Raw genomic sequence first — 23,205 nt, forward strand, 5'->3', positions numbered from 1 at the left:
GCTACACATAGTGTAACCCTAATAGCCACCATATAAAAGAATCTCATGGCTCAAGAAATCGGACACTATGTGTGAGGGTGAGGGCAAAACGATTTCATGAAGTGTTCTAAATTCTCTCTAAATTATTCGAAGTGCTTATGGTGTTGTGTGAACCATTTGAGGTGTCACACTTGGGGCACTAGGCACTCAAGCTTCATGAAGACAAGCACCAACAAAAGGTATGTTATTCTAACTTGTGTTATTCAAAGTTTTGTATGCTAGAATAGTACAATACCTTGGAAAGTTGATATTTGCATGTATAATAGAGAAAACATAGATCCAAGCTATTTAGGGTTGCATGTACACTTAGGAGTGTTAGATTGCTCAAAACCCAACAGTTCATACAACTCGGCGAGTCGGATGCAGATAGTCTGAGTTTTAGAATCAAATGGGAACTTGTCGAGTTCAAGCCATACTGGACGAGTAGCAGCAAGCAGGGTTAAGAAATGAGAGTAGGGACTCAGCGAGTTGGCGGCCTAACTCGGCGAGTCAGGTCAATTGTAAGTTGACTTTGACCAGAAGAGTTGACCTTGACCAGGAGAGTTGACTTTAGCCAGGGGTAAAAGAGTCATTTTACCCCAATGCAGTTATTAGTATTTTGATTGAGTTTATTTGTGGAATTGTAGTCGGGGAGATACCGAAGCAGCAGCAGATAGCTTCCAGAGCCATACACTCAGCAGCCAGATCACGAGGTGAGTTTCCTTCCAATAGGAACGGGTCTAAGGCCACAATGTCGGCCCGTATAGCTAGTAGTAGTTTCTGGGCTTCGGTCCGATGCAGATTTTATTATGTTTGAAGCCTTCGTGGCTCAGACAGGATTATGTGTTATATGTTCCGGGTTACAGCCCGATGCAGTATGCTATTTATGTGTTCATGCTAGTTGATATGTTTGTGCTATGCTATGATCAGTAGTTCCGGACTTCTGTCCGATGCAGTCAGTTCCGGATTTCAGTCCGATGCAGTTAGTTTCGGACTTCGGTCCGATGCAGTTAGTTCCGGACTTCGGTCCGATGCAGGAGGCAAGGCCTCAGTAGTTCTGGACTTCGGTCCGATGCAGAGGGCTAGGCCCTGGCTAGTTCCGGACTTCGGTCCGATGCAGTTTCCAGACTTCGGTGCAATGCAGTGGGCATGGCCCAGTATGTGTTTATATGTATTGTATGGTATGTGGTAGTTTGGGGGAGCTCACTAAGCTTCATGGTTACAGTTTCAGTTTTGGTTTCAGGTACTTCCGCAACTAAAGGGAAGAGCTCGGGTTGATGGCATCACATACACCACAGTTTCAGCTGTCGTGGGAGATGTTTTTAGTTTTTCATAAATGTGATTGATACAGTTTTGATACAGTTCTACATAACTATTAATTACTGTTTTGAAACATTGACGTATGGGTTTTATTTGTGATATTATTTTAGTACTTTTAGTAAACTTTAAACAAAAATTTTTGGGTCGTATTTTGGGATGTTTCAATAAATGATATTAAGAATGGTATAAAAGTCACCTTTTATGGGTTATGGATCATCTACATAAGAAAATTGAAATCACATATCCCACATCTATTGTAAATTCATTCTTTAACTTTCAAACTTGTCCCGCATCAGATCTCATATGAAAGTTAACCCTCTTTATCTCTTATATAAGGAAGCACCAAGTTATCAATTCTGAAAGTTATGTTTGGGACGAGTTTGGGTTTAAATTTTAAACCGATCTGGGAAAACTAAATAACTAAGAGATAGAACCCATTGGTTTGGGTATAGGGCTTAATTTTAAATATTTGAAAAACAATACTATTGGTTTGGGTTCGGTTTTAGGATAAAACCGACTCATGCTCACCCTAATAAAAGATTATAAGAATGATATAAAAGTCACTTTATATGGGTCATGGATCATCTACACAAGAAAATTGAAACCACAGAGACCATAAATGTAACGGAAAAAAAGTTAGGAACGAAACATAGGAATCTAGAAAATCACAGGACCATTTGTGTAATATTGTTTTTGTCTATATGCTTGTAAACTTTTATAATTATGTCTATATTCTTATAAAACTTCAAATTGCATATATATATATATATATATATATATATATATATATATATATATATATATATATATATATATATATATATATATATATATATATATATATATATATATATATATATATATATATATATATATATATATCCTTGTAAAACCTATAAACCCACAAATATACTTAAATACTTAATTTAGTCATAATTATCTATATAAAAAAGTAAAAACATTATATTTAAATTAGATTATAAGCAATTTACTAAAATACACATTTACAATTCTTCCAACAATCGAACTCCTTATTATCACACCCCCGAACCAGATGGTGAAAACGTCCAGAGGCTTGTGCGTGATTTCATCTTGAAATATCATTACAATGAATATAAATGAAACTTAACATCATCATTACCATGCATAATATAATACAATTGCTATTGTTTACATCAAGTACAATATTTTAAATAACATGACCAAAACATTCAATGTATGATGTTTAACAATACACAAAACAAAATCCCATGTTCTTGTTGATTCTTCTGCTTAAGAAGTCCCTGAGAATACAAGTTATTTTGAAAATGTCAACATATATAATGTTGGTGAGTTCATAAGTATATTTGAGAAAATGATTTGTATAACTTTGTAATCACAAGAAAATCTTGTATTTTCTTAAAATATTTGGTATGTTTATGTCTGATCTTGTATTAATGCATGTGTGTTATTTTTAATAGAATGTCAAAAGTGATTGAAGAGAATGTAAATAGAATGTCCCCGGACAACCCGATATTGCCCGTAAAAGAAGAATAGTTAATGCTGCTGTACCAACACCGAGGTTGAGTACCGGTGTGAGTAAGTTTCTGAGTAATCCAATCATAAAAGAAAATAAATAATGTTGCCGTACCAACACCGATATGGGGTATTAGTGTAAGTAAGCTTTCGAGTAATCCAATCATATAAGAAAATAGATAATGCTACCGTACCAACACCGAGGTGGGGTACCAGTGTGAGTAAGTTTCCGAGTAACCCAACATAAAAGAAAATAGTCTTCTGCAAACTTGATAACGTTAATTCCTCTAAGTGAGCCGTTATAACCATACTAAATAATGATAATTTCGCCTGTCTTGGCATTAGTGAACGCCGACTGAAAAATAGAATAAGGTTATAGTCACCCTAGACCGATGTAGTCTAACTGTAGCGAACAACTCAGGTGTGGGGTGTCACCCCCGTATAGATCAATACACAAAACCCCACTCTCCTTCCAAGAGACTCTGATTATAACTATAGGCTACGATCGAACACTTAATAGTTGTCAACCGGCAAAAAAATCACTAGATCCCTAATCGAATTTACGCGAAGATAAACGTATAAAACTCATTCCAGGCCCAACGAACCATGTAAGTGAGCCACTTGGGCATCACTAAACATGTGAGTCATTTCAAGACCTAAAAGGAATGAGATTTATATAACATGGATCCAAAATATACGTAAAATGATAACTAAGACCCATTTCACATGTAAGGTATTTATAGACCCAAATAGCACGCACATAGTATTCAAAACCTATCAAACATATAAATGGGCCACTAATGTCCAATAACCTAAAAATGATCAAAATTAATCCGTTTGTTAGTTTATTGTTGGTTTTGGTTCAAGTCTTCATTAAAATAGCATAAAAGACCCACTTTTTGTAAAAATGATGTTCTTGGCCCAATAAGCCAAAAATTTACAATTTAGGCCCAATTTTTTTTTTTTTTTTTTTTTTTTTTTTTTTTTTTTGTAAAAATAACACTTTAGTCCCCATTTTGTTCAAAACTTGTGTTTATGACTAGTTTGTGGTAAAAATAACATTTTAAACCCAATTTTGTCAAAAATATCATTTTTAGCTTGATTTTGTGAAAACACACATTTTTTTGGTTTTTGGCTTTTCTGACCTAGTTGTTGGAAAGTTTGTAGAAAAATCATCGTAAGTCAAAATTTGGATCCGTAAATTCTAGAAGTTTGGAAATTTTGTCTACTTTGTTCAAAATATTTCTCATGATTTCTAATGGCTTTTAACAAGTGTGAAATTGCTCACCTTCACAGGCTGGTCCGAAATCATTGCAAATCTGATAGACAGTTTTGTAAAATTCGCCAAAAATTATAAAAAAATCGTATGAAAACGTGAGAGTAGTCATTTTAAAGGTATAAACCTGAAATTTTTGCACGTAAAACAGTTTTGAAAAATATTATCATTAAGGAGGTCAAAACAGTTCGATATTGGACCAAAACGTTTCTGTCAAGGGCTGAATTTTGTGTTTAGTTTATGAATCTTTGAACACAACACTCGTTTTTACTATTTTAAGTGTACAAATCCTAGATCTACTAGTTTACTTGTATTATATGTGATAACACAAACTTTTCTCAAGGTTTTCATGTAGATCCAAGTGATAAACTTAATATTCTTAACATATTTTTAGATTTATGAAGTAAATAGCACATAATCAATAAATAAATCATGAAAAACACACATACTCATGCATATACACATAGATCTACATAAAGAAACTTGTATTCTCCCCCAAAACCAAGTAAAAATTGAAAATAGGGGGTATAAACTCACCTTTGCTTTGACGTTTCGGTTGTTGATGAAGAAGTGAAGAGATCTCGGCCCTAGATGTGTTATTGAGATGATTTTCGAGCTCTAAGGCACTCTAGGAGTATGATTCACGAATACATGGGTGTAAGAGGAGTGAATGATTTTAAAGATGAAGCATGACATTTGGATTTGCAAGATCTTACCACAAAATAAAGCTTGAAGTGATTCTATTAAAGATCCTCCTTATACTCACGGTTTTCTTGAGGAAAGTGGATGGAGGAGTGTTAGATGATCTAGAGAAGTATTGTTGAGTTTGAAAAGATAGAGGTTGGAGAAATGATAGTGTGGCCGAGAATTAGAGTGAGATGAGAGTGAGATAAGTTGACTCTTTAAGGGGTGTGATGTAAGAGGTGCATGGATACATACACTCTTGCATGGATATCCAACAATTATTTATGAGGTGTCACCCTATTTTCTCCCATTAGTTTATTATTCTTATTGTTTTGTGTTAATTGATGTTGGACCGAGAATGGGCTAAGATAAATGAAAATGAAATGGTTTTGAGCCCAACCTTGGCCTTGCTCGATTTTTATAAAATCTAATTATAAATTTTTGGCCCATTGGGCCCTTGGAAGTACTTACAACCCAAAATAAGATAAAGGGATGGGTTTTAGGTCCATTAGGGTTAATTAGAGTTGTTATGGTCCAATAAGGCCCATTAGGGTAAACTAATCCATTTTAGGCTCATTATGGACCAAAATATTAATTTTTATGAGTGTGGGTCCAATTAGAACCCAGTTAGGGTTTCTAGGCCCAAAATAGTTCAAGTTGAAGGTTTATTGGTCCATTAGGTCCAATAAGAGAATCCTAGTCCATAGTGAACTTGAACTAGGATGTCTATGGTTTTCAACTCATAGTTGAACATATGAGATGTATTGTATTAGGTTTTGACCTTCATTCAAGAGTTTGGATTCAAATGGATGACGTTGATTGAACATAGGGTATGATATTCACTTAGAGTGCAAGCCTTATAATACATGATGTTTTCATGAGAATAAAATTTCCTAGCAAAAATGCCAGTTGTGACACTTATTTACAATATCGTTATTCACAACTTGATTCTTTGTCGCTTCATATTATGCATAATTGATTTACAAAATCTTGTGATTCCATATTCCTAATCGATTGCTAAACAATATATTTCATCTCTTATGGTCGATTTAGGAGGCCTGCAATTATTCTCCTCTGGAATAATTGTTGTGAAATGAATATGCAATTGGTGGTTATGTGTGACAACCCGATATTTCAAGACAATGAAATGTAACACCAGTCAAATATAGATAAAAATTTAACTTTCCTAGAATCTTATTTGGGTTAAATAAAGTAGTAGGAATCGTGTCAAGGTTTTCATACATATTAAGAACCCTAAAATCCGAGTTATAACGAAGAAGTTATGGCCAATCGAAGATTCTCAGCAAAACATGCAATACTGATAAACGTAAAACGCGAAGTTTCAATACAATAGTTTTTGGCCTTAGGTATCTAAATGGAAGTTTTAGATATCATCAAACCGTAAACGTACATAAATAGAACGTCCAAATCTGACTTCGTATGAGGAAGTTGTGATTTTTCTAAGTTACAGATATAACAGTAGACAACTAAAAACTCGAAATAGAGATCGAGAGACTTTTAGCCGACACAATCTAAATGAGAATCGAAGGGCTCAACAATACTAGCGCAACGGTAAAAATTCTGACGAAAACGGACGTCGGATGAAGAAGTTATAGAACTTTAACGGACTTTTCCTGTCCCGACCTTTTAAAAATATAATATTAAAAAAATAAAGTCAAAACTAGCCGACGGAGTCTAAACGAAAGTTGTATATCGTAGTCTCACCTTCGCGTGGATATAAAGAATGTCGAAAACAGAGTTCGTATGAGAAAGATACGAATTTTTGAAGTTTGCTAATTAATTAAAATATAAATTTAATTAAAACCCGGTATTATCCGAAGAACGAGTCAGCGGTCCGATCCCTCGTATTTACCCAGCGTACCGTCGTACGCCTAGCGTACTCGGATGCTAGGCTCCGGTTCGTCCACGTTGCTCCAATGTTTCGACCAAGGATGCGCTCATGCATGACGCATGAGTACGCAGCGCGTACTCTAGTACGCCCCGCGTAACGCAACCTCTCAGACCCCTATAAATAGAGATGCGAGGGTGCCGGCCAAAATTGCTCAATTCCCTTCTTTCTCGCGCTGAAACTCTGCGTTTAAGCCCCCGAGACCCTCCCAAAGCCCCGGTTTTCACCTTCAAGTCCTGAAGGAAGGTTTTGTGTTCCCGAGATTCCCGAGAATTCCGAGATTTTCCCGCGTTTTCAACTCTTCCTGTCGAAGTTCTGCTCGATTCTTCTCTCGACTACTTCAAATCAACCATTTCAATCAAGTGAGTTCATACCCCTATAAACTACACTTTTAAATGTTTTATAAATACTTTTATATGCTTTTAAGGGGGGGGGGGGAATACAAGTTAAATACTCGATTATCGTCGTGTGTTATATAATAAAGTTCATTATACGCTTTTTATCAACGAAATCATATGTGATTTATAACAATTATAGGGAAAACTTCCGTATGAAAAATATATCACGATAACATCATAGATTTTGAAATGAAATATATATAAATCAAACACTCTGCTTATATTGTATGTATATGTGTCCACCTTTGATACTACAAACATATGATTATTTTGGCATGAAAAACATCAATATTTTGGGATACTTGTTGTTAATAAATCAATCATATAGGATTTATAACTAGTATACAAATGGATTTACTACAAGTTTAACAGTTTTACTAAACATATTACTTCAAATGACTTTCTTAAACGTTTTACATGATTAAAGCTCGTTATCAAACTGTCTTACACACTGTAAGCTTCCTTTCAAACTCGGTTACAAAGGCGTTTTCAAACAGTGGTTTTCCGTTTACTTAAATTGTCTTATCAAACAAAATACTTTCAATCATCTTATAAACTGACATCAAGTCACAAATTTTTTATTAGACTTTTCAACAGATTTACAAAACTTCTTTATGCTTTTATATTATAAATTGCATGCCTCTATATGTATAGTTATATAAGAAATGTTTAAAAGACTTAGGAAGGCTATCCACCCTGTTTCCTTTTCCTCGATTTGGATGTGGTATGGTGGGATATCAGGTACTCCTCCGAAGGTCGTTTAAATATTAGTTATATATCATGTATACATATATGGTCATAAATGTTCCATCAGTTAATTTAGTTTCGATACTCTTGGGTAGCAAGAGTGTATAAACCTACTTGGACACTCATCAATTACATTCTAGTAAACTATTATAGGAATAGTTTAGAGTAAACAAAACATTATCCCTACTACAAGAAATTACACCAGAGTCAGTTCATTCATGAGTCTAGACTACATGCTATATGAAAGAATACTCTTACATGAATACTTATACATGAATACTTTTACATAGACATTATATGGCAAATTACTATTACATGTTATATGTCTAGATACTGTTATATAGTTCTCCTTTCTATCTTTACCTTGTGATACAATCACATCATCGACGAGATAGATTGGACTTTATATCCTAGTACCAAAGGATACTTTGAGGGACTAACCATTCCTAGAACCACTGTTAGCTACAGAGGTAAATGAACAATCTACGGATGTTTTAGGTTGATACCATTGCAGGTATACTTAAGGGACTAACTATTCCTAAACCCGACTGTTAGCAACAGAGGTAAATGCACATCTACGGATGTCTACGGTTGATCTGTTTACGGCGAGTTTCCACGCTGTGTGTATCTTAGTACCAAAAGATTACAACATGATTTATTATATTATTACTTTTATAGTTTTATAATAATAGTGAAACAGGGAAAAACCATCACATTTTCAAGTGATGCGTACTTTCAAAACATTCGAGTCTTGGTAGAAGACTACTTTTATACTAGTAGGAAATAATGGATTTTCTAGAGTTTTTCATACTTATACTAAATGTTTCATCAATCATTCACCGGTCTTTCATAACAACTAATCAAAGCAATGACATTAAATACTTATGAACTCACCAGCTTAAATGCTGACCTACACTTTCAAAATAACTTGTATTCTCAGGTTACAAATAGACATGTGCCGATGCAAGGTTTAGAGAAGACGGAGCAGTCAAGACTCGTCTTTTATTTTGATTAGTTATCTTGTTGTCTTGTACTATGAAAGAAAACAATTGTAATTAAAATTATAGTATTAATGCAATGGATGATGTTGTTGCTTGTTTACTACTTTGCAATTGTTGTGATGCATACATGACGTCCTCTGCCCCAGAACGTTTCCGCCGTTCTCGGTTTTGGGGTGTGACATTATGCAATGCAAGTTAGCTCCAAACAAGTGAGTTTAATCACTGTTGATTGACATCTAGGAAGTAGCTATCAATATTGACAATGGATTTGGTTTAGGATGAGTTTTTTAACCGAAAAACCGAACCGGAACCGAAACCGGTTAGAACCAAATAATGGTATTCGGTTCAGTTCGCAGCTCCCCCAATCTATCGTTTTCGGTTATGGTTCTGAACACTTTCTTATATAGCATATTTCCTAGTATAAGCGATTGAAACTGGTTAGTGTTATTCGGTGTGGTTCTCGGTTCCTCATTTCCTCCTTAATAGGTATCTGGTTCTTTCAGATCCAGTCATTTCTGTCGGTTCCTGACTGGTATACATCCCTAATTTGGTTGGTGAACATGTTTTAATCGATAGTAGCTTCATGTCAGATTTTGAATTTTGGACCAAAACTTTGCTCGCTAGGTCAATATTATTTAGGTATATACGCAAGTTTATAGGTTTGATAAATATGTACATGTAATTCAAAGTTTTACAATAATATATACGTGATTATGAAAGTTTACAATGTCATAAACGAAATTCTTCCAAATTACAATGGTTTGGTATTATTCTAACTTTCTTTTCTTATCATATTAAAGAACCAGAATCCATAGTCTATATATGTTAATGCTTAAACATTGTACCATATATATGAAACCATAATAGAATAAAATTGCAGCGTTAATTATAACCCAAAGATATACAATGAGGAAATTTTTGAGTAACTCAAACTGTTGAAATAAATTTACAATTCCAGAATGCAACTAATATGTATAGGAAACAGTACTTGCATCATTAACTTGAGCAATACTTCAAACAGTCGCAACAATAACTTGACCAACACTTGCGATAATTTGTTCAGCGTATTCATCTTCTGTGCTTTTCATAGCATGAACAATAGCAATAAGTGCGATCACAAATGAATAATCTGCATTCTTAGATATCGTCACCATGAATTTGCCCTTAGCTGACTTCACTTTCTTAGATTTTTGCATTTTATGCATCTACAATGCATCAATAGCTAACATATAAGAAAATTACCTTGAAGTATCATAATACGTTATTAACCCATATACACAGTACGAAAATCACTAAATAGCAAAGTAAAAAGCATGAAAGTTTTACTTGAGCTATTATCGTTGAAGAATCTCCGATGTAAACAGTGCAATTTTTCTTCGACCAGCTTCCTTTGATCTTGAAATCACATACACCTTTGCTGCTTGTTTTATTTGCCAAGAACACATGTAAACTCTTCCTAAACTGGATTATACTTGGTGTTTTTGTGCTAAACGCCAGATCGGAATTGGATGTACTTTTACCCCAAAAGGCATTCCATCGAGTATGGCTACTCAAGATCTGCAAATTAAAATAAAATCTTAAACAAAGTAATTAACGAACACTAAAACAAGATCTAAAAACAAGAAACTTTGTATCACCTTATCCCGCAGCATTAAAATGGGTTTGTCATCTGCACTGAGGAGTAGACGTTGATGATGGAATGTTGAATCGCATGGCTTTACTTTGAGCATGAGTTTATTTTCAGTATCTGTGACCACAAACTTTCCTTTTGAATTTGATTCCACTATGATATCAATTGGATATGGTGCAACAAACTGATGTCCTATTACAGAAGCTTCATTGGAAGTTTGTTGACCCATAATTATCAACACAAACAGATAGGAACGTTGATGTTCAATTGAGAAAATATTGTAGGAAAATGTTGTTTCGATTTGTGTTTATTTCTCCAAATTTGTAAGTATAAACGATTGTATAGATTAAGATTCTATGTTTGTGATGGAGATAATGTATTCAACTTTTATATATAGAGTATTGGTCAAACGAAATGCCGCGTAAAAGTTTGCGTGATGAACAAAATTAAGTTGACATTTGACAAACTACACTAACCCAAAGTCAAGAAAGACATTTTGTTAAGAGATAATAACTAAAATAAGAAAAAAAAAATCTGAAGTAGTATATCACGAAATTACAGTATTTTGGATGAGTACTGTTCCCAAATAATCATCTGTTTAATAAAATAAAATTTGCAAAGTATCTTTAACTTTGCCGAATTATTTTACAAGTATTTTCGGTTACAAAAATATTTGATTTTTTATTTTTTGTTATAAAATATGATCAAATAACAAGATAAATTATAAAATAAAGAAAGAAATGAGATGAGAGTAGAGAGAACTTTTATTCCAATACTTGTGATGAAAATCATCAAACTTTACAATACATAATATTCACTATTTATACTAGATAAAAAAGACGAAAGGTGATGTATGATATGAATGCTCATTATAGTGGTGCATAATTACACTCATAAAACTCATAATAATGTTTGCTATAATGTCCACTAATTATGGAGAGTAATGGGGGAATATGGAGAATCCAATAGTCATTCACTAAATAATAATTCATAACACTCCTCCTTGAATAACGATTGTATCATGCCTCGTTAAAACCTTAATCGGTAAAACCTCATGAGAAAAACCATTTATTAAGGAAAAAGAGTACATGATTAATAATAGTATTGGAAACAATTGTCTCGTTAAAAACCTTGCTAAGAAAACCCAGTGGGAAAAACATAGTTAAGTAAAAGAGTACAATATGTTTCCAACTCACCCTGATTAGCACATCACTTGATTTTCTTGAAGCACCGCATAACAATGTTTCGTACCATCTTTTCAAATTTCGATGTAGGAAGTGCTTTAGTAAACCAATCAGGAAATTTGTTATTGGATTAAATTTTGTAGATGTTGATGCCACACTCTTTTTGAAGATCATGAGTGAAAAAAAAAAAAAAAAAAAAAAACTTTGGTGATATATAATTGGTTCTGTCTCCTTAGATAAATCATTCCTTGAATGGAGCTATACAAGTTGTATTATTTTCATATAGTATGGTTAGAACATCCCTGTTAGAAGTTAGACCACAATTCTTGCAAATTTATTGAGTTAAATTTCTTAACCAAATATATTCATGACTTGCCTCATAAATTGCTATAATCTCTGCATGGTTAGAATAAGTAGCAACTAAAGTTTGTTTAACAAAATGATAAGAAATTACGTTACCTCCACAAGTGAATAAATAACCTGTTTGGGATCGAGCTTTGTATGGATCAGATAAATATCCAGCATCTGCATAACTAATTAACTTCGCATTTTATGAATTTGATTAGTATAAATTCATATTCGTTGTACCTCGAAGATATCAAAGAATGTGTTTGACTCTATTCCAGTATCTTCTTGTTGGACAAGAACTATATCTTGCTAATAAGTTTACGACAAAAGATTTATCAGGTCTTGTATTAATAGTAAGATATATTAGTGCACTAATAGCACTAACATATAGTTCTTCGGGAACAAGAAGATTTTCATGTTTTTTTATGATGCTGAAATTGGTCCTTTTTGACATCTAAGTGCCTTACCATCTTCTGGTTACTCATGGATATGACTTATTCATATAAAACCTTTTTAGCACCTTTTCTAGGTATTAACGTACAAAAACTCCATTTTTGTGTGCTTAATTTGAAGACCCAACTAGAATTTCATCTTACCAAGATCATTCATTTCAAAAATTTCTTTCAAACAAGAAGTTACCTTTTCCAGTTCTCTAGGAATTCTAATTATGTTCAAATCATCTACAATAACATCAATTATGATAAATTCTTATCTGGATCTTTTTATGAATACACATGAGCTTAATGGATCATTTTTATAGCACTCTTTCAACAGAAATGTACTAAAACAATTGAAGCACATACGGCCGGATTGTTTCAATCTATACAAAGATTTATTTAATATTATCAAATATACTTCACGAGAATTAGAATTTTGTGCTTCTGGCACCTTAAAGCCTTCTGTGATTTTCATATAAATACCATTTTTAAGTGAACCATATAAATAAGCGGTAAATACACCCATTACACACATCTCCAGTTTTGCATATGTTGTTAAACTTATAAAATAACTGAATGTAATTGCATCAAATAGCGGAGAATATGTTTCTTCATAATCAATTTCGGGCATTTGGGTAAAACCTTGTGCAACAAGTATTGCTTTATATCTCACAACTTCATTTTTCTCGTTTCTTTTGCGCACACATAGACATTCATGTCCCACTGTTCTTACTCTGTTTGGTGTACGGACTACAGGTCCAAAAACTTTTCATTGGGTAAGAGAACTAAGCTCTTTATTTATTTCATTTTTCCATTTTGGCCAATATTTTCTATTCATACATTTCTCAATAGATTTAGGTTCAAGATCCTCATTTTCTTTATAATCGCGCGCGGAGCATGATATGCAAAATTATCCTCGACGTCTATCTTATTTTGGTTCCATCTTATTCCTGTCATGACATAATTTATTGAGATCTCATCATTTTCATTTTTTCCAAGTACCTTATTTTCTTTTGTTATGTCATTGGGCTCTTCTAGAGATTCATTAATATTTTCAAGAGATTTTGTTTTCTCTTTTGGACCATCAATTGTATTTGCTTCATTTCATTTTCGAGGATTTTTATCTTTAGAACCGACTGATCTTCCATGCTTCAGGTGTGCCTAAGATTCATTTGTAGTTGTATTTTTTTTTCCTTCTGGGATATGAATTATAACTTGAGTAAGTATAGCTGGTACATGAGACTTTGCTACTCACGTAGGGTCAATAAATGCTTCTGGAAATTGATTTGCTACATTTTGTAAAGGAATTATCTTTTTTCTTTCAAGTTCACATTGACTTTAACGAGGATCTAAAACTGAAAGTGATAATTCCTTTCAAGAAAGTTTATTTTCCAGCTTCTTTATTTCTCCCCCTAATGTTGGAAAATACGATTCATCAAAATATTAATCATCAAATATAGTTGTAAATAAATCTCTAGTTGATGATTTTACATATTCTACTATAGATGGAGATTCATAACCAACATAAATTCTCATTCTTCTTGAGGATCCATTTTTGTGAAGTGAGGTGGAGAAATGGGTACATAAATTGTACATCCAAACATCCTTGAATGGTAAATATTTAGTTCCTGACCACAAACCAGTTGAATAGGGGAGAACTCATGATAAATAGTTGACATTATGCATATAAGTGATGTTGCATGTAAAATTTCATGCCCTTATGTTGATTAGAAAGTTTATAATGCATTAGTAATGGTCCTGCAATTAATTAAAGGTGTTTGATTAATTAATCAATTAGACCATTTTGTGTACGAACATGTGTAACACGATGTTCGATCCAATCGACATGTAATAATCGTTAATAGCTTGCAATGAAAAGTTTGCAGCATTGTCAAGTCGAATTATCTTAATTGGGTAATCGTGGAAATGTGCCCTTAGGCTGATTATTTATGAAAGTAATATTGCAAAAACCAAATTACAGCTAGACAACAAACACACATGTGACCATCTAATTGACTCATCAATTAAAACCATAAAATATCTCAATGGTCCACATGGTAGTTGAATTGGTCCACACATATCCCATAGAATTTTTTCTAAAACTACGACTTTCATACCCAACTTTGTTCAATGATGGATGAGAAATTAATTTTCCTTGAGAGCATGCAACACAAGACAATTTATTATCTTGAAAAATCTTCTGGTTTTTCAAGGAATGACCACTTGAAGTTTAATTTATTCTACATACCATAATTGATCCGAGATGACCCAACCGGTCATGCCAAACTTTGAAGGTATTATCATACCTTTTATTTTCAATATCATGAGATTCAATCATTCTAATATTTGTATAATACAATCCGGAGAATAATACAGGTAATTTTTTTAAAAGACTTTTCTTACCCGATATCATTTTTGTAATATCGAGATAATTTTTATTACCATCATTAGTTGTTTCAATATGATATTCGTTAGACCGAATATTCTTAAAACTTAATAACTTTCTTGATGATTTTAATGAAAATAATGCACCACCAATTGTAATTATTGTCACTTGTAGTAATACTATATTCGCTCTTCCGAAGCCTTTAATCTTGGTGACTTAGACGAAAATAATGCATCACTAATTTGTAATTAGTGTCCCTTGTTGTAATATTATATTCACTCTTCCGGAGCCTTAAATCATTTTTGCATTACCTGTTATTATATTAACATTTGCTTCTCTAATTGATAAATAAGCAAAATACTATTCATTATTAAAAATGTTATGTGTTATTGCAGTGTCTGCAAGAAATACATCTTCATTATTTCTTTTGTGAATATCCATAGTTCTTTTCAATATATAAATAAAACATAAGAAACATTCAACTTAGAGAAATAAATTTATTTCATTGATAAGATTGTGATGACATCATTTCTCACAATATGAATGACATAAAGACATAATAAATGACATGAAACAAAACTACACATTATTCTTCAATCACCATCCATATCACCACTTGTCCCTTCTGGGTAGACAAGAAAATCGGCAACATCCAAATGTGTCATTTCTGGTTGATCTTCATGAATATCACTTTGAATAAAATTTGTTTTGATATTTTATTTTTCTTTAGATTTTAGATAATTTTGATAAAGATCAACAACATGCTTTGGTAAGCGGCATGTACAATATAAGACCAATGATCGGTCGTTCCACATCAGTGACAAACATTTTCGACCTTTTTTTTTCTTTGACTACTTTATCATTAGGATGTGGATTTTTGCTATTTTCTGTGATATCCCCAAAATCACGGCCAGAAAAGACCGATTTCATTTATGCTTTTTAAAATAATTTCAGAGTAAATCCTTTTGATTTAAAAGTGTTGCGGAATTTGTTCCCAAAACAAAACATGATAAAATAATATTTATCAAAGCATTTCATCAAGAGATGCATTTTCATTATATAATTAAAACTCGGGGTGTCATGTTCTGATACAGACCATAAAACATAAACGATAACATTACAAGTCGTTTAACAAATATATACATATACAGACTTGTAAACAAAACAACTCGATGATTCATCCATCTTACGCCCTTGCGCCACTTCCTGTAATACAAATAAAATTGAGAGGGTCAGGCTTAGGAGCCTGGTGAGCATATAGGGTTTTCAACCCACAATAAATAAATTATATTTAATTTCACCAACCAATCACTATCCCGATTACCCATTCCCGTTATCCTCACTTTACGTCCCTAAAACAACATCTATCTCAAGGGACCTAATCTAGGATTTTCATCGGGATGGACATTACTGCTACAGGGTTTCCTCAACAATAGATATCCACGATGCCTATAGGTTATGAACCTGCTAGCGTTCCACGAGACTGTCTAGAAGGAGTTTGTGGTTGTTATCCATACTCCGTTGAATAAATAGGTCAACAACAACAACATCGAGGCCTCTCATCTGTTTATTACACACCAACTATCTACCCATGTTCTCCCTAACATATTAGTAGATAAAAATATATATTTTTATACGTAGTTTAAAACCTGTATAGCATTTTCATTCAACACATATTTCACATAACAGATGAGGCATACCCACATAACACGTATTTCATAGAAAACAAATCAGATCTATGAGATTGAAGAGAGTGAATATACATTCACGCACATCACAACAAAATTATACACATAACACGTATTTTGTATAAAATACTTCATAATCATGCGTTAGAAGAAAGTAACTACACGCTCACCTGATCAGAAGATGATCGGACAGCACTACGACTTGTAGAAGTAGTAATCCTCAGCAGATCTGGAAGATCTCTACAAAAATCAAACTTCTCGCGGACAGAGTTTCGGCTCGGAAATCGCACTTCTCGGGATCTTCGGGGCTTCGAAACTTGCTTCGGGGCTCGGGAATATTACCGGGACTTCGGGGTTCTTCTGGCACGCAAATCGAGGTAAAACGGGAGAGAGAAGTGAGAAAAATAGCAAAAGAACTCGGCAGCCTCGCATCCTATTTATAGGAGGCTGGAGCCTCGGAGTACACGGGGCGTGCTGGTCCGAAATCGTCACTGCTTACATATCCGAAGTCCTCGAGTGCGAGTGTCGACATACCTCGGTGTACGCGGGGCGTACTTCGGATGAGTCCGATGACTCGTCCTCGGATAATACCAGAATTAAAGATTAAATTTAAATACAAATTATTTAATAAACTTCGTAAATTCATATATTCTTCATACGAACTCCGTTTTCGACGTTCTTTATATCCACGCGAAGGTGAGACTACGCTCTACAACTTTCGTTTAGACTCCTTCGGCTAATTTTGACTTTATTTTTATTATTTATTTGTAATAGTCCGGGACAGAAAATTTTGTTATAAATTCATAACTTCTTCGTTTGACGTCCGTTCTCGCCTAACTTTTTATCGCTTCGATACCAACAACGAGATCTTCGATTCTCGTTTAGATCACTAAGGCTAAATATCGCTCTAACGTAAATTTCACTTTTTACGTCATTCAGCGTTGCCGGTTCTGTCGCGAAACTTCGACAGGTCATAACTTCTTCGTTATAACTCGGATTTCGGCATTCTTTATATCTTCGAAACCTCGTTTCAACTACTACAACATTATCCAAAGATATCAAGTTTATTTTACACTTAAATTTTGACGCTTATTTTTATTGTTAATTAATCAAACCACATAATTAAGCAATTAAGCACAAAACACACAACACTCAAATAATACACTTCTATTATTTCAAAACGGGTTACAAAGGTTAACCTAGACTATTATATCATCATTAATGACAGGCCCAGAAACACATGCGTTACAATTCTCTCCACCTTAGAATGATTCCGTCCCTGGAATCACACATCAACAAACAAATGCGGATAGCGACCCATCATGCCACTCTCCGTTTCCCAGGTGAGATTCGGCCCATTCGTGTGTTTCCATCGGACAAGCACTAACTCGACCATATTGCGTCGCAACTTCTTAGTCTTTCGGTCAATAATTGCCTCTGGTTCTTCAATCAACCTTTTGTTCTCATCGATTCTCAACTCCGAAAGTGGAGTCATGTCAGGAACTTCCCCCGTGAACTTCCTCAAATAACACACATGAAAAGTGTTATGAATTCCATTTAGTTCTTCTGGTAGTTCGAGCTTGTAAGCTTGGTTCCCAATCCTCTGAAGAACTTTAAACGGTGCAATAAACCATGGAATCAATTTTCCCCTTTTACCAAATCTTATAAGTCCCTTCCACAGCGAGACTTTAAGCAAAACCAAATCCCCAACTTCAAAAGTCATCGGTCTTCGCTTTTTGTCAGCATAGCTCTTTTGACTATCCTGAGCTGCTAACATTCTTTCCCTAATTATTTTCAACTTTTCAGCAGTTTGATGAACCATCTCCGGTCCCATAAACTGCCTTTCCTCAGCCTCAAGCCAACAAGACGGCGTACAACACTTTTGTCCATACAAAGCTTGGTAAGGTGCCATCTTAATGCTCGAGTGGAAACTATTATTGTAGGAAAATTCTACCAACGGTAAATGTTCATCCCAGTTACCTAGGATTTCCAAGGTACATGCTCTTAGCATATCTTCAAGCGTTTGTATCGTTCGTTCGCTCTGGCCATCAGTCTGTGGATGGTAAGCTGTACTTAAACACAACTTGGTACCTATTTCCTCTTGTAGACTTTTCCAAAACCTCGAGGTGAAACGGCTATCACGATCCAATACAATCGTTAACGAAACACTGTGAACCCTCACAATTTCCTTCACGTAAGAATTTGAAAGCTTCTCCATAAACCATTTCTCCTTGGCTGCTATGAAATGCGCACTCTTAGTGAATCGATCAACAACCACCCAAATCATGTCATGACCATTCTTTGTTCTGGGCAGTTTAGTGACAAAATCAATAACAATGTCTTCCTACTTACCCATAGGCACAGGCAATGGTTCTAAACTCCCGTACGATTTCTGATGTTGTGTCTTTACTCTCGCACAAGTCACACACTCAGCCACATACTTTGCAACATCAAGCTTCATCGTCGGCCACCGGTAGTAGGGTTTTAGGTCCCTATACATTTTAGTGCTGCCGGGATGAATCGAGTACATGGTTTTGTGAGCTTCTTCCATCAGAAGATCTCTGATTCCTCCTATTTTAGGTATCCAAATCCGATCTTGGAACACCTTCAGTCCATGACTGTTTACACCGAACACTAACGTTTTACCCAAACGTTCCTCCATTCGGTCATTCTTTTCAGAAGCTTCCTCTTGAGCTTTCTTTATACTTTCCACAATGGTCGAGATAACTTCAATTCTCAACGCTCTTGGCCTTTTCCTTTCAAGATTGACTTTCCGACTGAGAGCATCAGCAACAACATTAGCTTTACCGGGATGGTAAAGTATCTCACATTCGTAGTCCTTGAGTAATTCTAGCAAGCATCGTTGCCTCATATTCAATTCCTTCTGATTAAAGAGATATTGGAGACTCTTATGATCAATAAAAAGTTTACACTTCGTGCCATAGCGGTAATGCCTCCATATTTTCAGAGCGAAAACTACCGCTGCTAATTCCAAATCATGAGTCGGGTAATTCTTTTCATGTTCCTTCAGTTGTCGAGAAGCATATGCTATCACTTTTTTCTCTTTGGGTTAAAACACAACCCAATCCAACACCAGACGCATCGCTATAAACAGCGAAGTCTTCAACTCCATCGGGTAGAGAAAGTATCGGTGCCTCGCATAGTTTCTTCTTTAGCTTCTCGAATGCTTCTTTATGCTTCTCACTCCAAGCATATGTAGCTCCTTTGTGGGTCAAAGCTGTCAACGGAGTAGCGATCGAAGAAAAGCCTTGGATAAACCTTCGGTAATATCCCGCTAATCCCAAAAAGCTTCGGATCTCCGTGGGACCTTTCGGTTGTTCCCACTTTATCACAGCTTCGATCTTAGCTGGATCAACCATTATCCCTTCTTGATTGACCACGTGACCCAAGAATTGGACTTCACGAATCCAAAAATCACATTTGGAGAACTTAGCATACAACTTCTCCTTCTTCAAGACTTCTAACACTTCTCGCAAGTGTCTTCCACGCTCTTCTTGGCTTTTCGAATAAATCAGAATGTCATCTATGAACACTATCACAGATTTATCAAGGAACGGATTACATACTCTGTTCATTAAATCCATGAATGCTGCGGGAGCATTGGTTAGTCCAAACAACATAACCAAGAACTCGTAGTATCCATATCGGGTTCTGAATGCACTCTTCTTTATATCCTGCTCTCTTACTTTCAGCTGATGATATCCTGACCTTAGGGCGATCTTCGAGAAATAGCTCGAACCTTGTAGTTGATTGAATAAGTCATCAATCCTTGGCAACGGATATCTATTCTTTATTGTTGCCTTATTCAGCTCTCGATAATCGATGCACATTCTCATACTTCCATCTTTCTTCTTCACAAATAACACTGGAGCTCCCCAGGGTGATGAACTAGGTCTAATGAAACCTTTTTCCAATAACTCCTGAAGTTGCATCATTAATTCCTTCATCTTCGTCGGTGTTGATCGATAAGGTGCTTTCGCAATTGGCGTTGTTCCTGGTAACAAGTCAATTCTGAACTCCACTTGTCTATCAGGTGGTAATCCAGGAAGATCTTCGGGAAATACTTCCAGATAATCACACACCACAGGAATACTCTGCATCACCTTCTTTTCCTTCTTAGCATCAATCATGAATGCTAAATATGATGTACATCCCTTGGTCAAACACTTTCTGGCTTTCATAAGGGAAATGATTCCAGAATTCACTCGGCGTTTGTCCCCATACACCATAAACGATTCCTTCCCAGGCAGGTTCACTTTCACTATCTTCTTCTTGCACAAAATCTCGGCGTCATTGGCGCTAAGCCAATCCATTCCCAAAACGATGTCGAAACCGTTAAGTTCGATAGGCAATAATTCCTCATGGAACTTATTCCCATTCAGATCGATTAAGATGTTTTTCATACCATGGCTAACAGGTACAAAGTTGCCACTAGCAACTTCGACTAATAAAGCATTATCTAGTATATCAACAGGCAAAGCTAGTTTTCTACCAAATTCATGCGATATAAAGGAGTAGTTGGCTCCAGAATCAAATAAAATTTGGGCAGGCAAATTGTTAACGAGAAAGGTACCTGAAGCGACATCAGCTTCATCTTTAACAGCTTCCAGTGTCATCTGGAATGCTCTCGCCTTTAGCTTTGGCGGAATGTTGGGTCTAGCTGCCTCCTTCTTCTTCGGGCAGTCCCTCGACATGTGTCCCTCCTCACCACAACCATAGCAAAATTTCTTAGTGAGGGTACATTCATTGGCATATTGACCTGGCTTTCCACACTTGTAGCATGTGGCCACTACCTCACATTTTCCATGATGCTTCTTCTTACATTTGTCGCACCATTTCGCTTCGCCTCCACTTCCCCTCGAACCAGACTTCGAGAACTTGTTTTTCTTATTGGACCCTGAAGTTCCATCGAGCTTCCTCTTTTCACCAAATTCTATCCTTTCCAGACCCTTTTCCTTCTGCTGGGCCTCCACATTCTTAGCTGCACGAACAGCCGTTTTCAGAGTAGTTGCCATCTTGACTGTCGGACCAAAGTCGGCAGGCAGTCCATTAGCAAACCTCTCAATCTTGGAGAGTTCTGTTGGGTACTAGGTATGGAAATAATTTCATTTTCTCAATGAATGCAGTAGCATAGTCGTCTATGCTCATCCTCCCCTTCTTTAAGTTTTGGAACTCATTGTTCAGATCAATCAGATCTATCTCTGAACAATATTGCACCCTAAAATGTTCCAAGAACTCCTCCCATGACATTTTCAGGGCTTCCCCTCGTGCAATAGTATCTGCCAACAACTTCCACCAACTCAATACTCCAGTCTTGAGTTGTCTAACTGCAAAGACAGTCTTCTGTTTGTTGCTATAGTCGCAACTTTCAAATACCATCTCCATTTCGGAGATCCAATCCATTATCTCAACAGGCTTTGGGCTCCTAGAAATACTTGGCGACTTGGCGCCCAAGAAGTTCTTGTACATTCGCCCATCCTTGTTGCTTCTCCTTTCCGGATTGTTCCTTTGTTCTTCTTGAGTCCCAACTTGACTCATAATGCGACTATTGTTCCCTTCCTCCGATTGCTCGGGAATCAATTCAGGTTCCTCAATAGGTATGATAGGTTCGTCCCTATTATTATGCAACATCTGTCGCATCTCCTCCCTTTGTTCAACTAACATAACCCGAATCATGGCTTGCACCCCAACCATCGTTATTGGTTCTGGTGCTGCTGCTACAACAGGTATTTGCTCAATCACTGGTGGTTGATTCCTGTTTTCATCCGCGTTTCCAACGCCACTACTTGTTCTCACCATTTTTGATCTACACACCGAATAAGGTGAAATTTAGATCTTCATTCATGATAGATTTCAAATCATCCTTATCACTCCGAAACGATTACATGCTAGTTCTAATATCGTATACATACGCTTAGAATCCTAAATACATAAACCTTCAGATCCGGTTGGCAACAAACCGTAGATCCGAACAAATAATATCATATATGGCAACATATAACATTTAACACATAAAAGCATTTTAGGTAACTTTCCTAAAAATAAACTAGTGCTTGTGTCTAAAATTTAACAGACACACACCTCGCAATCTCCACTTAGCATTCTAAGTTTAAGTTTAGAAATCCTACAAATTCCTAGTTCGCTTAAACTAATGCTCTGATACCAACTGTGACATCCCCAAAATCACGGCCAGAAAAGACCGATTTCATTTTGTTGGAATAGTGTCTAAGGCTGCAACTATATTAGGCAAGTATTTGACCCGATTGTGCATGGTCCTTTTAGGTTGCCTTCACCATAGCAACTTGGTAGGATGATTTATTATGATAGAATAGATATTATTAATATATTATGAGAATAATATAAGGAATAATAATATAGTTATTTGATTAATATAAGTCATAGATTAATCAGTATTAATTTGGTGACTTAAGGAGATTAATTAAATAAGAGGGTATAAACTGTAATTTGTTTGATAGTTAAACTTTAGACTGTAAATCCTTATTGGATAGGGGTTGGACGATTTCTAGGCTAGGATAAGCCTCAAAATCGTCCAAGGCATTATCTTGGGAAGGATTTGGATTGCTTTGAGTAATAGTTATCCAACTAGGGTTTGAGTTGTAACCCTTAAGGAGTCTACAAGTAT

At 35.3% G+C, this 23,205-nt stretch overlaps 1 protein-coding gene across 1 annotated transcript; it reads right to left on the reverse strand.

Annotated features, from left to right (window-relative positions):
* Positions 1-9,732: 9,732 nt before the first annotated feature.
* On the reverse strand, positions 9,733-10,841 carry LOC145011957 (protein LURP-one-related 10-like). The gene is made up of 3 exons (XM_078970710.1): positions 10,506-10,841; positions 10,195-10,425; positions 9,733-10,073 (listed from the first exon to the last, which is right to left on the reverse strand). Exons 1-3 carry the CDS (start codon positions 10,725-10,727, stop codon positions 9,882-9,884), a joined length of 645 nt encoding a protein of 214 aa, XP_078826836.1. The 5' UTR covers positions 10,728-10,841; the 3' UTR covers positions 9,733-9,881.
* Between the last annotated feature and the right edge of the window lie 12,364 nt (positions 10,842-23,205).

The sequence above is a fragment of the Lactuca saligna genome, chromosome 8 (genome assembly GCF_052625555.1).
Source record: "Lactuca saligna cultivar CGN05327 chromosome 8, ASM5262555v1, whole genome shotgun sequence".
Classification (NCBI taxonomy): Eukaryota; Viridiplantae; Streptophyta; class Magnoliopsida; order Asterales; family Asteraceae; genus Lactuca; species Lactuca saligna.